An 18808-nucleotide genomic window follows, 5' to 3' on the forward strand; every position below is an offset into this window, starting at 1 on the left:
AGCAGCCCTCCTGGAATTAACGCAGCAGCAGATGGTCAAGTGATGACAGGCCCATTGTTTGCTTCAGAGCTTACATAGAGATCCGAGCAGATGTCTGGATGTCAGACGCTTCAAATCGTCACCAGTCAACGGAAAACCTAGCAGCAAGTGCATGTTGCTGCCATTTGAGCTTTGTCGGCACGCCAGTTAATTTCCATCTTGATGGTGATCTGCAAACTTTTGCATGATCATCAAATGAGTGCCGATCAAATCAAGCCTTTGACCATCAACACAAGAGCTTTTAATCAAGAAAGAGACGACGTACGTCATTGACAGCACAAAGACACAACACACCTCCTTGGCACAATGTTTCAAGTTTCCATATCAATCACAATGGGCGATATACAAGTGCCACGTCGATTCACAGTATGAAACGGCCGGAGCGCCGACGTAGAAGCAACGCCCTACCCAAGCATAGCAAAAGAAGAAAAAACAATAAAAATCAATTACAAAACGAAACAGCAAAAAAAGCGGTAAAATTGCGCTAACAAACATCAATGAGACGAACACTAAAATTTCCACGTCTTGAAGACTTGAATAAAAAGGAACAGTCGTGCGTGCGTTGCAGCCACGGAGGAACTTTCGGCTTCAAGGCTGGAGAGACAAAGAGAGAGAGAGCCCCTCTCAAAAGTGAGCTGTTAAAACTCACAGGCAGTCAAACATTGGAAAATGGTGTGCATTTTAACGTGTAAATTGACACACGCATTTCTTAAGCCAACTATCTTTCAAGTGTAACGTTTGTGTTTTAAAATGTATCCACCAGATGGCGCTACTTTTCCTCCAAAGCAGTTGTGCGTTGCAGCTGCAGAGTAACGTTTTCGTTTGTAAGACATCAAACTTGTGGAATCATCAGGTCAAATAAGAATTTCCGTGCGAGAACCCGTAGACTGATTTTTTTCCCCCCCTTTACTGATTTTGGGGTGGGGGCAATTTCTTCCGTCAATATTTGTGTTTTGTCTCATATTGCGGAGTTGACGTCATATGTTGTTATTGCTTCGGCTCACCAAGTGTGCCTAATACTCTGACTTGTGCCACTCCCATTACAAAATGCTCGAAGGAGTTTCGATTCTCCACGCTAAAAACGTATTTTTCAATTGATTAAAAAAAAAAAAAAAAAAAGGACACCCCCATATTGTCCACCAGGGGGATTGACCATTTTCTGCAAGACTGCCTTGTTAATAGATGTTTGTTGGATAATATAAAAAGCGGGTCCATCCGACACCCGAAAAATCATTTTTGGGGGGGCTAAAACAAATCAGTCGTGTGTTGCAACCTTGGAATAACCTTTGCATTCGTAAGACTGTCAACTCCTTGAAACATCGAGTAAAAGTCCAAACGGAGCTCCTGGAATCTTTGAGTTAAAGTAAAAACCCAGATTCAGTGCTAAAACTCGTAGGCGGACGATAAAAACGACAGAATAAATTAAAAACCAAAGTCAAAGAAATCAGATCCGGTCAGGCTCCACCTTCTCGGCCACCACGCACCAGTTGGCGTGGTCGAAAAAAGCGCGGCGGACGCGGAGTTGGGCCACGTGATTGCCAATGAGCTCGGCAAGCTCGCCCTCCCTGAACACGTGGTAGTACCTCAAGCAGGAGCCGTCGCTCGCCGCCTGACTCTCCGGCCCGGGGCGCTCCCTCTGGAAGGGCACCAAGTCGGGCAGAGCCAGTGCGCCGCATTCCGGCGCCAGGGCCGCGCCGGCGCCGCGCTGCTCTTTGGGCTCCTCGTGCAGATTGCTGCCCGAGCCAAAGACGTCCTCCTCGGACCCGACCGTGGCCGGTGGCGAGAAGAAGCTGGACAAGTGCTGGATGAGAGCCCGGCCTCGTCCTTGCCGGCCCACCGCGCCGCCGGTGGGCGACGAAGCGCTGAGCTCCCGGGACGACGAGCGGGACATGGACAAGCTCCCAAAGTCCAAGACCGAGTCCAGGGAGCGGGAGAAGAACCAGAGTTTGAGTGAGCCGGGCGCGGGTGGCGGCGCCGCGTCGGCCACGGACGATGTGCTTCGGACCTTCCTGTGCTTGTCGCCGGTGTTGTCGCCGATGGCGTCGCTGACGCTCTGGGCCGCCGGCCGGCCGGGCGGCGGTCCGGCGTCGGGGGAAAGAAGGCCGGGGTTCCACGGGACGAAGATGTCCTGCTTGTCAAACTTGCGGCGCTTCTGCTCCATGGCCCACACGTAGATCATGACGTGGCCGCCCACACGCAGCGTGCGCGCCATCTCCCTTATTGCTCGGATACGACGCTCTTTGGTGGACAAGTGGTGGATGACTGCAGTGCAAAGAAAAACAAAGCCACAATGAGGACGCAAACGGGCCAATTTGTGGTTCTTTTTGTTTTTAGATTTCAGATCTATTTTTGAAACGGTGTGAATTGTCCTTCCGCTTCAGAGTGCAGGCGTCACCTGACCTGCAATGGACAGCACGGCGTCGAAGCAGCCGTCCCGGTAAGGCAGGTGGAGCCCATCGCACATCTGCACCTCGTGGCCTCGGCTACCGGCAATGTCCACCAGGGGGCGACAAACATCGCAGCCCAGCTTGAACACTCCCTCGTTAATGTCGAGGTATTTGCCGTTGCCGCAGCCTGCAAAGAGGTGCATAAAAAAAAAGTCATTTCAGAACGAGCCGGGTTTTTTTTTCTGAGGAGTCCTGCTAATTGGACCCACCGACGTCAGCGACGATGCTCCCGGGCGGCTGGTCCAGCAGGAACTGGCGCACCTTGGGCCAGGCTTTGTAGCGGCTGTCGTTGAAGAAGGGCGCGATGGTGTCGTAGACGCCGTGCACGTGCTCCCGCTCCAGCCGGCTGGCCGCCTCGTCCATCCTCGATGACGGTCTAGCGCCTACCGTCGCGCCTACCGAGCAAACGCCAACTACAGGTTCAGACATAATGCACGTGTGTGCGACTTTTTTCTCGACATTTCTCCGTGTTTCAGAAATGTCAGTCTACTAAAGCGCGTATTCACGGCAGTTAACAATGGAGCTAGCGCCGCATAAAAAGGTCACAGCATCAAATCCGGCGAGCAATTACAGCAAGGACACTACTCGGCTGCAAGCGACAGCGTCAGCTCACGTTCCCGGCCGGCAGCACGCTCACCTCGCACGACTCTCACTGTAGTTGCAGGTTTAGTTGACAAATCCCTCAACTCATCTGCGGGAGTCGGGCGTCACCTTTCCTACTGCTCCATCCGGTTAACGCCTTCTGAGATTGCTTTGGCCTGTCCTGGACATGAGATTTTGGATCTGTGCTTCTATTCGGTGTCCCCATGCTCTTCAACGAGAGATCTTTCACATGATCACCGAGGCTGGCTATTGTTTTCAGTTCAGACGCCTATTGATTCCAAACACAATGAAAGAATCCATTGAGAGCTGGCTGGCTGGCAGCTGCGAGCAAACAGAAGCCCTCCACCCAATGATCACGCTGTGATTCCTCGCGAGTGGCCCTCTGATGAGGTCGCGGAAGGTGATAGCGACGAAACCTTGGAACATGAAACACTCGTGATGCTGATGGGCACCATAAAGGCCTCCGAGGGGGCCTATTTGCAGAGCTGCTTGCATCAGCATCCCATTCAAGTGGAAGGAAAACACGGATTATGTAACACTGTCCTCCTTTAGCACCCCTCCTGCCTGCCTCACCAAAGTGAGGTGTTCATTATGTAATCGGTCTCTGACTGACAATGTCAATGAGACATAGCATCCGAGCTATGCAGCGGAGCGGAGGAGAGTGGAAGCTACCCTTGGTGCAAGTAGCCAGAGGTCACATTGGGCTCCCTCCAGACAGCATCAGTGCTCATTTGGACTGATCATGACTGAGCAGACCTGCGCTACAGTCGAAGTTGCCAGCTCATCCCTCGAACAGCAGACAAACAGGTTTACTGGCGTCAAATTGAAGCCGCACGTCGTCATGACTCAGTTCAACTGTTTAACCTGAGGAGCCGCTGTCATTCTTATTGCCGCAACTAAGGAACGGATCAAGTTGCAAAAAAAAAAGTGATTGATCACATCTTTGTAGAGATTTGATTTGAATGAAATCGTCTTATATAGTCAGCATGCTTGACGGAAATGCCTCACCATGAACGGATCGAGAAGCGTTGCCGCGGTGGCCGCCTCAAGCTCCTGGCACGACCGGCCGGCTCGCCCGCCCGCCGCAAGTAAACTTCTCGCTCCTAATTGGCACCGGGCGGCCACGCACCTGTCCACGCCGGAGACATTACTCCTTTCGGACGCCGATCCACGTTACGTTACGTCGCACGCGCGGAGAAACGAGTCGGCGTTGCACCCGTAAGCCGTGCGTGAGCGGCCGCCGTCAACGAGCGGCTGCACGGTCGGAGAGCCATCATCATCACCGCCGCCACCGCGAACACTTGCAAAGACGACCCTTGGAATGCCAACCGCTACTTCCGGCTTGGCGTAGACAACAAAATAAAAGAGTAACTCAGCGCCGCTCAGCGGTGGAAATGGTTCCCGAATTAACTCACCGCAAACGTCTAGGATAAGGCTAGTTTGAATTAAATGTCTAGAAGCGAGTATGTCGGATGGTGCTGTGTCATACAGAAATAATATTATTTTCCATTGCTCAACAAATAGCAAAATAATGCTTTTATTTGGAAAGGTTGCTATTTGTGTTGTTGACAGTAATGACGACAGCTTGACTCGCCTTGGATGAGCATGCTCTCGTAAAGCACGCGGTGCAGTGGCAACGTTCGCATGTGATTGGTTCTCCGCATCACGTGACCAACAGAGGAGCTGTCCGTCACGTGTACGCGCCTAAACGAGCACGCGCGCCATGAAACAAGACTTTCCCAGATGGCTGCGTGTTGGGCAAATCACGTGATCGTTTTGTTGACGATAGCTACCGTGCAGAGAATGGTGTTTTCTGTTTTGTAAGCGTTACAATAAATAACTGGACTGTGTTTTAGACGAGTGGGCGTGGCACTCATACGCCATTTTCCCCCCTGTTGGTAGATGGGGAAATTGAGTTTGAGCACGATAAATTCTGCTGACCAACAGGCAGCAATGTCTGCAATTTATCATTTTGTGATTAGAAGGCAAGATCCTGCTAGGAAAAAGGACAGCGGTGCATGTGTGTACCCTTAAATAATGTTTTCATTTTATCATATGGATAACATAAATGAGTTGATTGGCCCATCAAGGTTTGATTCCGACCTTCCTGTGCAGAGTTTGCATGTTCTTCCCGTGCCTCCCTGCGTAGATTTCCTCTTCCAAAGACCATGTGATGTTTTGAAGCACCGGCGCATGTCAATAAAACATTATGCAACTATTTCTGTTCATTTGTAAGCCCTTCATCAGCACCATTGAGAGAGCACAAAGGCCCAGGCGCATCATAATCATCAGCCGCAGCAACCGCAGCACGCATGTGAGATGAGAAATCGACTTACTGAGGCGAACCTCTCTGGTGTGTCACGTTGCCATTCATCACATCTCTTCAGCCGTCCTGCATTATTTGTCAAGGACACAATGGACAGCCTCTGATTGGTTGAGCTCCTCCGGACAAAAAACAATCGTTTGTTATGTTTGTAAACGTCAGTGCCAGGGTACTTTCCTGACAACTGCTGATCTGAACATCTCTCGGACACCTCACACATTCAAAATGTCCGTGGGGGGGAAAAAAAAGATGTGTTGAGTTCTCTTACAATTGAAAGTGTGCATATTTTAAAACAATAACAAAAATTCAATTAACCAAAGGGCAAGATTTTTTGGCCAGGGATAGGGAAGACAACAAACGGACTTTTGTTTCTTTTTCTTTCATTGAGAAAAAAGCTTTGCAGCTCTGAAAAAGTACATATATACACAATATAAATCTAAAACAGGACAATATAACAAAAAAAAATACAAGACTTCATTAACGTTTCTAAATCAGGACGATAAAGCTTCTTCAATTTACAAAAACTGTACAAAAGTCTTTCGATCGTTGTTGGTGGCGAAATCCCGCTTGCACTATTCGAAGTGAGCTCCATCTTTGCTCTGCTCCGTTTGCTGCCGCTGCTGGACGTGTTGCGGCTCCTGAGAACTCAACACGGCATCGATGGAGACGGGCCACCAGAAGCGATCCAGCATCTGAGCGATTTTCTCCTGAGACACGCTGTGCTTGTTCCTCCTGTGAGGGGAAACAAGATTAGGACAAGAAAAACGAGATGTGCGAGCAGCTATAAAAAGCCATAAAGGGATCGACAAAAACAATAGGCAGCGTTCCTTGCTCAGGTCATAAAAGAAAACAAATCAAAATTACTTCTCCAGCTCGTGGGGATCATACTTCCAGCTGGTGTTTGGTTCGCAAAAATCCACCTGGTATCCTTGCTGCAAAGCCTGGGGGGGCGGGGGGGGGGGGTCATATTAGGAAACTGCATGTTCATGTTGTAAGCAGAGGAGCTACCATCTGCACGTAGGGCTTCATCTCCCAAGCCTGCAGGTTGGTGTTGTCGATGATGACGGGAGAGCGGCCATCGCGCATGGCGTCGCCGGCTGAAACGCAGGGCGACGCCAACGTGACTTGAAGGTTGCACGACTCAAATGTTTTGCTCCTCGTTGTTGCTGTTTCGGTCTCACCTCTTTGATGGTTCCACTTGTGCGCCTCTCCGAGAAGGTTGGGATCGTAGCGGTAGCCGCTGTCGTGGATAAAGTAGTCGTCTGTGCTCAGAATGAGCCCGCTGGGACCCGTCGCCAGCAACTCCCTGTCAGTGATGTTGAGATCAAATAAAAAGTCCCGAGACTGCAAAAAAACGATAAGCGGGCCTTTATCCGTTCGATTCATAGGTACCTCGCCATTGTGGTTTTGCCCGAGCCCGGCAGGCCTCTCATGAGAATGAGCACCAAAGACGGAGTTTGGTCAAGGTGTGCGTCATAGTACTCCGAGTGACGTTGCGGTGGTGCATCGTAGGACCATCCGGCGTCATGATGACCGTAATGAGGGGGTGGCGAGAACCTGGGGAAAGGCGGGAATCGAGGGGGATAGCCGTATTGCATGTCGCCGCTAGGTGGTGGAGGTAAAGGGTGGTGGAATCTGTGGAATGAGCTGTGATCTGGAGGTGGGCGGAACATTGGAGGCGGATCGTAATCCGGGTGATTCCAAGAAGGCGATCTCATGTTGTGAGTGTAATACGGCTCGTATCTGTGCCAGCGAGGAGGCCACCGTTTTTCTTTTTCTGGATCTCTGCCCGAGTGCCACATCTTGGGAGGTTTTCCTGAAGGTTTGCGTCGGTCTTCCTCCGTGAGACGTTTCTCTGGGAGTTTGCGCGTTGATGTTTCCACTTGGTTAAAAGCATCCCGTTCTTTCTCAACTTCATCGTCAATGGCTTGGATTTCTTTGTAAAAGTCACTCAGCGATTTATCAATGTGCTTCTTCGGGGGGAAGGCGGGACCAATGAAGGTGGCGCTCGTGAAACCCACCTTCTTTAAAACGCACTGGACGTCTGGAGCCTCTTTGCGGACAGCCTCGCTCTCGGGGGCACTTTGTTCCGCTTCCACTGGAGCATCGGCAGAGTTTTGGATGCAGGAAGAAGCCGCATGAGACATCTACACAAGATTTCCAAAATACTCTTATAATTTAAAGTAGGGCTGCAATAATCAAACATTGTTGAATATCCCAGATCATGGCAGATTAAAAAAAATGGATTTCGCCTTATTCATCAAAATCTTCTTGGCAATTTATAAACAATTTATCGTAAGTGGGAGATGATCCCTTGCTGTCTGTTGAGCACGTATTATTATTATTTTTTTTTTTGTTGGGTGGTGAGACCAGTGGCATTTGGGTCCTACACGCGCTTGTTTCAAAAGTGCAGAACGACTTGTTTTGATTTATTTAATTTTACAATCGATAGGGAGGCAGAGCTCCCAAAAGCAAACTTTGTATACCAGCCATTTCAAAGTCCAATTCCCATGTGTCCCTTGTAATAGTGGGAGTAACCGTACACGCAAACTGGCCAAAGGGCGACTTAGTTTAATGTTAACACAAAGTAATGTTGTGTAAAGTAGCGTTCATCCGTAAAACGTGCTTACCTTAAATTATGTGATTATGGTAAAAGAAACAAAAGCACAAGGGAGCTGACAGACTGGTGCCACATTGCTAAAGCTAACTCAGCGTCTACGGACGTGACGTCACCAACGTCATTAATGCTGCGTTTCTGGAAGTTGGAAAGACGGAGGTTGTCAGAAAAAGTACTGCGAGAAAGCTACTCGAACATGGAAGTTCGGCATAGCCCAGCCTCGTTTTGTAACCTTCATTTATTTTCAAAAACATTTCTCGAATACAGATAGCTTTGTTGTTAACATTCGCCTGGAACGCAAGGACAATACGAATTCCCACCTTCATGGAATGCAGCTGAACGGGCACACAGCGCCACCTAACGACTGGCAGGAAACATTGCACATATGTGCCTGATCACTTTTCCTGTTAAGCAACCTCTATTTACATATTAAATAAGAACAATACTAGCTTCACTTTTAGGTTGTGACTCACTTTCAGAAGTTTGCAGTTACAGCGCATCGCTGACATGTAACGCCTGCGTGTCAATCATCGCGAGCTCGTGGTCGTTGACCCAAGCTTCCTCCTCCTTTACTTCGGGTGGGCTTGCAGATAGAGGCGCCGGGTTTGGGGGGGCGACGCTTTTAGAAGTGAGGGGTGCGTTGGCTCTCCGAGGAGGGGTGAAAGTTTTGTTGACGGAGGGTGAAGCAGCCAAGCGCGGATGGAGAAACAACGGCGGGGATGGCACGCGAGAGAGGGAGTCCGCGGCCCGCCTCGTCCTCCAGCTTCTTGGGTCTGATGAAGAAGCATTGGCTGGCGGCTGAAAATTCCTGCTCAGTGGAGTGAAGCAGCCCAGGCTTTTGATTGGCTGCTGAGACGCGGTTTGCACAGGGAAACACAATTTCAAAACAAATCACGTCATTGAATACAGGTAGAAAGCTTACGTTTGTCCTCAAGTGTTGCGTCGGTGGAGTTTTGAGAGAGGGAGAACAGACGGAGCTCCATCCGTCAGACTTGAGCACTTGGGAAAGTTTGTCCTCAGCGCACGCTAAGAAGTTAGCTTGTTCCTAAAATACACACACGCAACAATTTACACAACTGCCAGAGCATAGGTACAGTTGCTGTTACTTGAGACGTACCCGCAGAAGGTTCCTGAGCTGTGCCAGGACTTTTTGTAGATGCTCTTCTTTGGGGTTGGTGGTGAAGACGGTGAGGTCTCCCGCGTACACGACGGGGGTGGGCCGCGTGGATTGGCCCCTCAGCTGCAGGTTGCTCAGAGCGACCAGCACGCCGGGCCTCACGACATCCAGCAGGTCGGCCTGAAGCAGGCTGCTGAAACAGCGCACCTTCACAAAGTTCATGTTGCGGTCCACCAAGTAGAAGGCTGGAGAAAGGCCTGAGGGAAAACACGAGTTCTTACATCCAAGTCTGCTGACTTCATGTTCATAAAGAAAAGAGCACAGACCTTTTCCGTCCAACACGCTGACGACACATCCTGTCAGATCGACCTCGCCGCACGGAGGACGGAAGTCCGGGTTTTGAAGAGCCGCAAATTCGGTCGACACTCTCGGTTGAAAGCACGCTGATAAGCATTCCGGAGAAGTCTGAATGAAAACCACAAAATACAAATCAGTTGTTTTTTTAGGTGTAGGCGAGGACTTGTTGGACCTACTCGCTGCCCATTTCACTTGGCTAACTAGCTAACTGACCAGCTTGGTCACCTGAAGGTCTTGAAATTGTGTCTTTTTGTTGGCGCTGAGCTGAAGCGTGGCAAGACCGTCATGCTTCTTCCTGTTTGACGCGGTCAAGTTGTAGACTTTGTATCGACGACCTTCCTTTAGCAAGGCCAGCGTGTCCGAGGACGGCCGCCAAAGGTTCAACTGGTAAACTTAAAAAAAAAAAAAAAACAGAGACGAGAGTGTATATAAAATAGAGGATCTCGGTCGAGTGAAAGATGGCGGCTCACTGGCGCCGGTGGGATTCAAAGAGTCGGCCACGCAGAGTCTCCAGACGGGGGTGACGTCTCTCTGAGGGCAGCTCGCCAGGCCGTCGTCTGTGTTTTGGTAGCGATCCAGCAACTGCGCCCGTTTCTTGTCCACGAGCGAACGTCTGTAAGCTTGCAGCGTCTCCAGCTGCCGCTCGCTCAGATGGGCCTGCAACAAACAAGCCGTGACCACAATCAATCAATCAATCAAGCCTCTCCGCCGACACAGCGGTTTCACCTCGCTAGCATCTCAGCTAAGTTACACCTCCAATGTTTTCATTGTTACCTCCAGTTCAGCGAGGTCATCTCCCACAGCATCGTAGAGCTCCCGCCCGTCTTGCAAACCTTCGACGTCTCGATGGCTCACGCTCCGTCTCGGAGCTTGTAATTTGCTCTCTGCAAAGGACCACGGTTTAATTGTCTCCCCAGAAGTTTTGTTGCGCAAAAGAAGGAACAGAACGCACCCTTGTCTTCCTGTTCCAGCTCGGCCTCCATCTTGGCATAAAGCGCCTCCATGGCCTTCTGTTTACGGCTGTTGTAATGAGCTTGCTCCTTCTCTTCGGCGCGGGCCGAGCGGAACGCCACGCCTCCGTCCGACTTCCTCTCCATCCACTGAATTTGAACACGTTTCATTTATCGATTATCGATGCAAGCAAGGTATAACTCGGACAGCCAGGATAAAATCTCCTTTGCGTGGAGATTTTTTGTGACCTCTTGGTGCCTTGTATGAATAAAGCTGGCCCACCTGAAGGGGGTAACTTCTCAGAACCACAATGTCCACGCAGCCAACAGGCCCTCCGTTACTGTGCAGCGACGACAGCGGAAGCAGGAACGGCCGAGGATCTCGGTGAAATCCAAGCTTGGTGTCCCATCGCGCCGGTCTGGTGCTATTGGCAAATATCTTCAAAAAAATAAATAAACGAGATCTTGTTTTTGTCCAGAGACGAGATGCCCAAACGTCACAACCGCCTAGCTTACCTTCAACATAAGCGAGTGCGGCGCCTCCAGCGGCGCACAAGCCTCCTGCGAGCCCACCAGCTGAGCGCCGTGGGTGATGATCTTCCCGCCTTCGGCCAGTCGGCCCTTGCGGAGCAGCTGGCTCAAGGGCTCATCCAGCTGGGTTCTCAGCGCGTACCAGCCATCGGTCAGCCACACCACCGCGCAGGCGTTTTCCGCCGGGCCTACCGAGTCCACCCCGCACACGCACAGGACCAGAGTCTTGGCCGCCGTGTCGTCCTTTTCCGTGATCTTCCTCAGCGCGGGCCTGCGGCTGTGGTCCACCTCCACGTCATACCTGCCACGATGCGGATTTGACGATGACTCCCGTCGAGGGGTGGGCATTGAAAGAAAAGCCCCGCCCGTTGTCACCTGTACTTGAGCTGCAGTAGGACCCTCTCGGGGGTGAGGCATCGGCCTCCCATGCTTTCTGGGAAGGACCTCTCCATGCAGGCCAGCTTCCACACAATCCACCTGTAGTGATTGTGCACCCACTCGTCACTCAGCAATTTGGGATCCACGCCGGGTGTGTCGCACAAGGCCCTGAAGCCAGACGTCAACAAGTTGGCAAACGGGCGACCATCTGTGAACGGGCTTGCCGAGGATGCTGACCTGTAGAAGTGCTCTCTGCCGGCCGTCCCGTCCCCGCCGGGAATCAGCCGTCCGCCGTCGGCGAGTTGGATGCCGGCCAAGGCTTCCTTTTTGTAGAAGAGCTCGAGATGGAAGCGAAAAGCCTCGGCGGATCGGCTGGTGACGTCTCCCACGTACCCGTGCACTCCGCATTCGTACAGCTGCCAAGACAACACAAAGCTGTCAGCGGCCTGATTGTAAAATTTTGATCATGTGACCCGCCCCACCTGTTTGCGGGTGTACTTGGCCGGGGGCCTCCGAGCCACCGCGTCCTTCAAACGTATCCTGGCGGCGCCCGAGCTTTTGGCTCGAAACAAGGCGCCGGGCAAAGGCCTTATCGTCTGGTGCTTCTTCTTGCGGATCCTCATGTCTTGCATGTCTCGCGCCAAGTCAACGTCATCCGGTGGCGTCCCTGCGGGCACGGCCAAAAACGATCAAACGTCTCGCTTGCTTGGGTCAAGTAACTCAAAGATGCTGACCTTGACTCCGACACGCGTCAGCCGGTGGGCTTTGAGCCGAGACGTCACGGCTCATACTTTGGTCCGAGGCCATTGCGTGAGGGGGCGCCGTGCTGCTTTGTGTTGTTGTTTGTGGGCCGCTACCAAACGGTTTTGCGGCGCTCCGTTCAACTCCTCTTCTAAACGGAGGAACAAAGGCGGGAGGCGAGATTGCGTCCTCGCTCCTCCGCGGTTGCGCCTCGCTCTTCTTGAACCACGGAGGAAGTAAAGTCGCGGAGGGCCGCCGCTCGCTCCTCGGTGACGCGGCAGCCTCCATGTAACCGTCCCTGGAGGGAAGAGAAGACCAGGTCATGATGCGGCGATGGACGGAGCGCGTGGGTTCCCTGCTCACCTGAGCGGTCTGGTGATGTTTGGACCCAGCAACACGTTGGACGTCAACGCCGGCCTGTCCTTTGTCAGACCTTCCAAATCAACACACAAACAATGTCAAAGCGCAAACGCAGCAGATTCCAGATTGAAGAGGAAGTCAAGCCCAAACGGCGACACTTTTCGTTCTTTCCACAAAGTGCGAGAACTCAGCAGTTTACCTGTGGGACAGCTCGTGAGAGGACAGAGGCGGACTCCTCGCCGACTATCCACACATCTGTCCAGTTGGTCCAGCAGTGCTCGTTTGGCAGCGGGTTGCTCTGGAATGACGGAGATCATCATTGCACGACAACGTCGCAGCCACGACGACGGCGATCGTTACCGGGCCGTTGGGTGTTTTCTGCGGATCTTTTGCCAGGCGCTCGCCCCCGCCGCGCGTGACAGCAGGCGCCCTTCTCCGGCCGGGCGTCTTCCAAACTCGCCGCGATATTCTCGTCCTCCAGCAAAGCTTTGGTGCAGTCCAGCGCTTCCCGGGCCAGAAACAACTGCTGCGTTTCCGTGCAGTCCGTCAGGTCCGAGGGCTCCAAGTTGACCATGGCGCCGTCTTCCGGTGTCGACATTTGCCACCTGTGGGGGTCGCCCTCTTCACGAGCCGCCGGCCTCTTTTCTCCTAAGTGTGCGCTCGGAGCCGGTGAAGGGACGCTGAAGTTTTTCTCGTGGGCACCCAGTGGAGCGACTTCATCAAAGAGAGCTTTGGCTTTCAGGAGGGCCCGGCTGGAAACGGCCACGGGCCTCCCGCTGGCTGAGCTGAACCCGCAGCTGCTCATTTTGTCGCTTGTTTTTGGGTCCCGGTCCTCGTTCAGGGGAGGGTTTGCTTTCTTTTCGGCTGCAGACGACGGGAAGCCGGAGTCTTTGTCATCCAGGAGTGCTTTTGCTCTCGCCACAGCGTTATCAGACACAAGAACATTTTTGCCGCTGGCTGTGCTGAAGCCACAAGCGGCGGACGGAGACGTCGGCACATCGGGTGTGATGAATTTTGCTCTTCTGCCGCCGGCCGCCGCCGGGGATGCGACATTTTGCAGGCTGTCCCGTTTGTCATTTTGCAAGCTAGCGTCACTCCAGATGGATTTGGCTCTCGTCATGGCTTCGTCGGACACAGACACGCTCTTCCCGCCGGCAGTAGAGAATCCGCTTACGTCTCGATGCTCTAGCAAGGGTGCGGCGGTCTCGTTGCCAAGCTTGGATTCGCTCGCTCCGACAGGCGACGTTGCGTCACGACCGTCCGTGATGTCTTTGTCTGGATCCTCTGAAGCGGAGGTGAGATTCTCCAAGAGCGAGCGGTCTGAAAATAAGGCCGACTTTTCAAGGTCACTTTTTCTGTCTGGCGGCTGGCAGGCGGGATGTTCTTTGACTTCGGTGCAAGCATCAAGCAACAATTTGGCCTTCTTGAGTGCAGCAGAGGAAAGAGCAAGCGGTTTGCCATTGGCTGTTTGGAAGCCGTCCGGCTGCTGCTGGTGGCGGAAGAGGGAGGAGCTTCCGCGCTGCGACTGCACACCCAGGTTGTCTTCTTTCAAAACGTGTTTGGCTTTTGCCAGGGCCGCCGAAGACACCGCAACTTTTTTACCACTGGCGGTGGAGAAACCACCAGTAGGAAAATGTGAACTTGCAAGGTTTTGAGCATCCAGCGACTTTGAAGTGGAGCCGAGGTCGAGAGTATCGGTTGAAAATGACGCAGGCTCACTTTTCATGACTGTTGAGTCACGGGCTGGATGTTCCTCAAGTTCATGACAATCATCTAGCAAGGATTTGGCTTTGTTCAGAGCAGCGGCGGAAACGGCAACTTGTTTCCCTGCCGCTGTTTGGAATCCGCTCAGCTCAGCGTTGATGGCTGACAAGCTTCTTTGCTCTTCTTCCGACACGGATTGGCTCTTCCCTCTGGCAAGATTGAGGGAGGCGGCCATATTGGTGAGCGGCTCTCCATCCGCAGGGTGTTGTTGGTTTTCTTTGAAGACAGACTGTGCCCTTTGCATGGCGCTGGGCGAAAACACAACGCTTTTGCCACTGGCCATCTGAAAGCCATTGTGAGGCACGCCTTGGACGGACGAAAAGAAGCCTCGAGGCGGCTCGACGCTCTCGGAGGCGTCGATAAATTGATGGGCTTTCCCGGAGCCGCGCCCACGCAGCGCCTCGCTACTGTTTTCAACGCTCGGTGGAAATAAATGTTTGCTTTTGGTCAGGCATTTTTTGTAAACGCTTTCTTGGAGCGTTTCGGGGATTGTTTCTTTGCTTTCCGTTTGATGTGCGAGGAGGGGTTGCTTAGCGACGCCGGCTTGTTCTTCAGGATTTGTTGGCGACTTCTCCTGGGCCTCTGCGCAAAAGCTGTCATTGAAATCCATCCTGCTCAGCAAGGACGGTTCAAGGACTTTGTCCGTTTTGGGTCCCGACTTGATGCTTCTGAACTGCGTGAAGTCAAACTGGCTGCCTTCTTCTTCCAGGAGGCTGCACAAGGCCTTCACATCAGCTTTCTGGGAGGCACTCAGCTGGTAGTTTGGGGACTCCAGAGTTGCGGGAGTTTGCTCTCTGGTGTCACGGCGGCATTCCGAGGCTTGATCACCTTGACACGTGAGTGCGTTTGAGTTTCCGGGACTTTCTGGAGCATGCTGAACTTGTTTGGTGGATGAAGAGAAGCCGTTTGTGTCAGAAGGATCCTCTTCCAAGCACTTGTTTTGGGAATCTCTCGGTGGACACGAGTGTGCAGGAATTTCCTTTTTGACATCACCGTGGTAACCGTTTGCGAGACTTTCTGGAGCAATTTGACCTTGTTTGAAGGACTGAGAGAAGCCTTGTGGTGACTCCTCCGTCACTTTACTATTTTCATCTTTCCGCGTACACTTTTCGGAAATGCTCGCGGTGGAATCTGATTCACTTTTGATCGGTTGCTGCTGTTCAAAAAGTCCTTCTGCTTTCTGCACGTTGGCTGTCCACATCTGCATACGTTTGTCGGAAGTTCTATCCAAAGGTGACACATTTGCAGTCTCTTTGAGAGACTGAACGGAAACTAGATGACCAGCTAACTCTTTTAAAGTCGCCGGCGTCGGCGCTGATGCGTCCTTGGTGTCGGTCCACGTGTCAAGTAAAAGGTCTTCCGAGCAAAGCTCATTTTGTTTGTGGTTTTTCTTTGGGTGACTCGCTTCACGTTTCTCCGCGGAGGACGCAGTCAGCTGCGAGATGTCGGCGCCGGCCGACAGGAAGCCGCTGTCGCCCGCCGCCGGCTCGTCGACCGACTCATCCAAAGGCGCTTCGCCGTCGCCGGAGCTTTTGGTTTTGCGTGGGGCAAACTTGGATGCAGTCAGACGGGTCAACGGGGAGAATCCACGAGGAGGAGGCGGCAGACCCAATTTACGCGGAGCGCTCGGACACGACATCTGACTGAAGTCTTGCGCAAATGCTCGTCCGAGCTGCGACATGTCCAAATCCTGCGGGTTGACGTGAAGCGAGGAAGGCGGCTTTTCTTCCCGTTGTTGAAGCTCCTCCTTTCCATCATTGGCAGGCAGCGTATTATCCGGAATCAAGTACGTGTCCTTCACAGAGTGCTTCTCCTTATCAATGACGTAAATAAATTTGGTCTTCTTCTTGGTAAATGCGGCAAAGTTCAACGAGGGCCCGATTGGACGGGCACGATTGCCTTCGCTCGCTGGTGATGTCGCGCATTGATCTGCCGCTTGTGCAGCAGCGGCGACGGGAAGCGCAATGTCTGATAAACTCAATGGTGACCACTGTGTCAGTGCATTGTCCTCAGGTTCTACTGGCTGAGCTTGATCAGAGAACTTGGGCTCCGTTGCCACATCTGAGGCGTTACCGTCGTCTTCTTGCCTCCTTTCCCTTCCTTCGCCGTCAGTGGGAAACGTGCACTGGTTGTTTTCGGTCCAGTCAAGAACACCGGCCGCCTGGATCAGCGGGTCCCCGCCGGCTTCAGGGGGCTGCTCCGGGAATCTCGGGGGGGATTTTGGGGGGGTTGAATGAGGGCCAGCCTCGGGGAAATCAGCATCTGTTGATTGGAGTTTCAATATTCATCTGCACAAGATGATTTAAGATCACGGAGCATTTGGAATACCTCGTAGAACCTCAAGCGGGTCGCTGTTTTGTACAGCCGCAACTTCTGCCCTGACATTGTTGGACAGAGAAGGGAAAAGCTTCCGAACCAGCTAAGGAGCGCAAATGACATCCATATGGTCATGTAAGTTGTTGAAATATCCAGAACGTAAGTGTGCAGAACTCACCACGGCGCTCTTGTCCATACAAATCGCCATGGTGCTGGGACTTTCATCTGGGTTAGCTACGGGTCGACAAAACCAACAGAGTGGTCGCAGAGCGTGCCGTGGGAAATAAGACGGGAACAAAACGCTTGCTTACATAAAATGAGGGTGGAAGGCAGAGGCAGAGGCAGAGGCGACGGCGTATTCAAAGAGCTGGTCCACGAGATGTCAGGGTGGAGGTCTGCGCCCAGACTTTCCGAGATGTGCCGTGCATAACTGGCCTGCGCGTTTCAAAAATAGATTGGCCTCATTTAAAATTGAATTGGATGGTCAAAGTGTAACGTTTGTGACTGAAGCAATGAACTTACTAGAGATGCTTGTGGTGTGTGAATCAGATCTGATGAGAATAAAACAAATAAAGTCCATGAAAAAAACGGAATACAAGAATTGTAATGACATACAACTAAAATCTTATAAGGTAAAATAATGGATTCGATTAACAAATCCATACATACAAAAAATGAAAACAAAATTTACCCAACCAGTCAGGAATGCGCGAGTGTGCAATTCCATCATTTGAACGTGGGACCCTGTGTGATGACACCATCAGGTTGGGTGAACAGATTGCATGGAATTACACAGAAGCATCACTTTACTCACGTGTCTTTGGTAGGCCCAAACAAAGACAGACTCCTGGCGCCCCATGGCAGCAGTTCGTTCTCTAAAGGAGGGAAAAGGCTTGAATCTCTAGTCCTGACTCCAGACTATAATTTTAAGCCATCATCTTGATTTGAAACCCCGACACGTTTACACTGGTGCCAAACCTGACTATCTTGTTGGAACCATGTGAAACCCAAACCCCACCTTAAAGCTGTGATGAGACCATCATTCAGATCAGAAACACAAACGTCGCTGACCTTGCTGGTCGGCACCGTCCGGGGACGCAACGCAGCCGCGTCGGAACACTTGAGGTGTTGAAGACTGAGGCACGCAGGCAGAAACAGTTTTGCGTAAAGGCGTCTTGAAATTCGCCTCCTGGTTGGGACAAAGTTCTTCTTGATCATCGGAATCAGAGAGGTTGGCTTCTTTCGATGCTCGTGTGGTCAACACCTGGAACCAGTCGGGGTCCACCTGTCCCAACTCTGTCATGAAAAGAAGACGAAAATTGCTAGAGGATGTCAAAATAGAAAGAGCATTTGATTTGATTTTGACGTTTTGGTGAGAAAAAATATGGGCCTCAGAAAAATCATCTTTGATTCTTTGAGAAAGTCTCGTTACCTTTCCAGAGTTCTTCTGTCAAACAGTCGTACATGGTCTGTGAAGGTAGGAAATTCACTCCTCGAGACTGAAATGCTCCCGAATATTTGGTTCTGTTTGGCATATCTGTGGAGGGACATTGTAGTCATAAACACACTTTAAATGTCGTTTACAAGCCCGAGGAAATTGTTTCCAGTGTTTGTTGTGAAAAGTTTTTCGTCCCACTAAAACGATCTGAATTTTACGCCACTTACCATAACGGCGTGAGGTGGCTTTTCAGTACGACGCAATATTTCACATAAAGTGTCAAAGTTATAAGCCAAAAACACGCTGGAAATGGGTCGAAAATTCGAATTTGTAGCTAATGTTAAAGCTCTCAAGATTTGAGGTCGTTTGGTACCAAGCAAACCTCGCGCGCCTCACCGGATACCGGAACTTCACGAGGCTCACCTTCAAAATAAGACTGCAGTCGTTCCAAAACTGGGTCATTACCGTGTGACAAATTAGACTTTATACGATAAATGATACATTAATGACAGCAATAATAGTATGTTTGAATGCAATACGAAAAATGAAAAATATTTAAATGCTAAACCCTAAAAATAAATTTAAATGAAAACGATTTTATTTTGGAAATTAGATTCATTCAAAACAAGATTAAAAACCTTTTACTTAAACAAAAATGCTGATAAAACAGATTTTTATGAATAAGAATATGAATAACTCAAAGAAAAGACTAATTTCTGTGGGGGTCGTCCCATCAAACGGACAATATGCGCCAAAGTACATTTGATATTTTTTTATTGTGACATAAGTGCACACACCATTTTCAGTTCATGGCAAAGGCAAAGACT

General features: G+C 51.2%; 3 protein-coding genes across 6 annotated transcripts; all 3 read right to left on the reverse strand.

Moving 5' to 3' along the window:
* Positions 1–257: 257 nt before the first annotated feature.
* Positions 258–4399, reverse strand: trmt9b (tRNA methyltransferase 9B). 3 transcript variants are annotated; one of them, XM_061280862.1, is made up of 5 exons: positions 4098–4399; positions 3124–3357; positions 2696–2881; positions 2440–2613; positions 258–2301 (listed from the first exon to the last, which is right to left on the reverse strand). In XM_061280862.1, exons 3-5 carry the CDS (start codon positions 2847–2849, stop codon positions 1484–1486), a joined length of 1146 nt encoding a protein of 381 aa, XP_061136846.1. In that variant the 5' UTR covers positions 2850–2881; positions 3124–3357; positions 4098–4399; the 3' UTR covers positions 258–1483. The 3 variants fall into 3 exon arrangements, with proteins under 3 accessions (XP_061136846.1, XP_061136845.1, XP_061136844.1); XM_061280861.1 differs by lacking the exon at positions 3124–3357; XM_061280860.1 differs by having other exon boundaries at positions 3124–4399.
* Positions 4400–5775: 1376 nt separating this feature from the next.
* n4bp2l2 (NEDD4 binding protein 2-like 2) lies at positions 5776–8158 on the reverse strand. The gene is made up of 6 exons (XM_061280859.1): positions 8043–8158; positions 6805–7559; positions 6594–6718; positions 6421–6509; positions 6277–6353; positions 5776–6144 (listed from the first exon to the last, which is right to left on the reverse strand). The coding sequence occupies exons 2-6, from the start codon at positions 7557–7559 to the stop codon at positions 5985–5987; spliced, it is 1206 nt and encodes a 401-aa protein (XP_061136843.1). The 5' UTR covers positions 8043–8158; the 3' UTR covers positions 5776–5984.
* Positions 8159–8248: 90 nt separating this feature from the next.
* brca2 (BRCA2 DNA repair associated) lies at positions 8249–18380 on the reverse strand. Of its 2 annotated transcripts, none has more exons than XM_061280858.1 (26): positions 18209–18380; positions 17976–18080; positions 17615–17839; positions 17358–17418; positions 17235–17287; positions 17066–17094; positions 16855–16978; positions 16722–16777; positions 16556–16646; positions 12824–16489; positions 12663–12761; positions 12467–12536; positions 12097–12401; positions 11845–12029; positions 11600–11778; positions 11360–11530; positions 10970–11285; positions 10737–10892; positions 10456–10603; positions 10278–10387; positions 9974–10160; positions 9729–9895; positions 9473–9611; positions 9147–9403; positions 8952–9074; positions 8249–8875 (listed from the first exon to the last, which is right to left on the reverse strand). In XM_061280858.1, exons 2-26 carry the CDS (start codon positions 18076–18078, stop codon positions 8519–8521), a joined length of 7377 nt encoding a protein of 2458 aa, XP_061136842.1. In that variant the 5' UTR covers positions 18079–18080; positions 18209–18380; the 3' UTR covers positions 8249–8518. The 2 variants fall into 2 exon arrangements, with proteins under 2 accessions (XP_061136842.1, XP_061136841.1); XM_061280857.1 differs by having other exon boundaries at positions 8249–8878.
* Between the last annotated feature and the right edge of the window lie 428 nt (positions 18381–18808).

This window comes from Syngnathus typhle, linkage group LG6 (genome assembly GCF_033458585.1).
Source record: "Syngnathus typhle isolate RoL2023-S1 ecotype Sweden linkage group LG6, RoL_Styp_1.0, whole genome shotgun sequence".
Lineage (NCBI taxonomy): Eukaryota > Metazoa > Chordata > Actinopteri > Syngnathiformes > Syngnathidae > Syngnathus > Syngnathus typhle.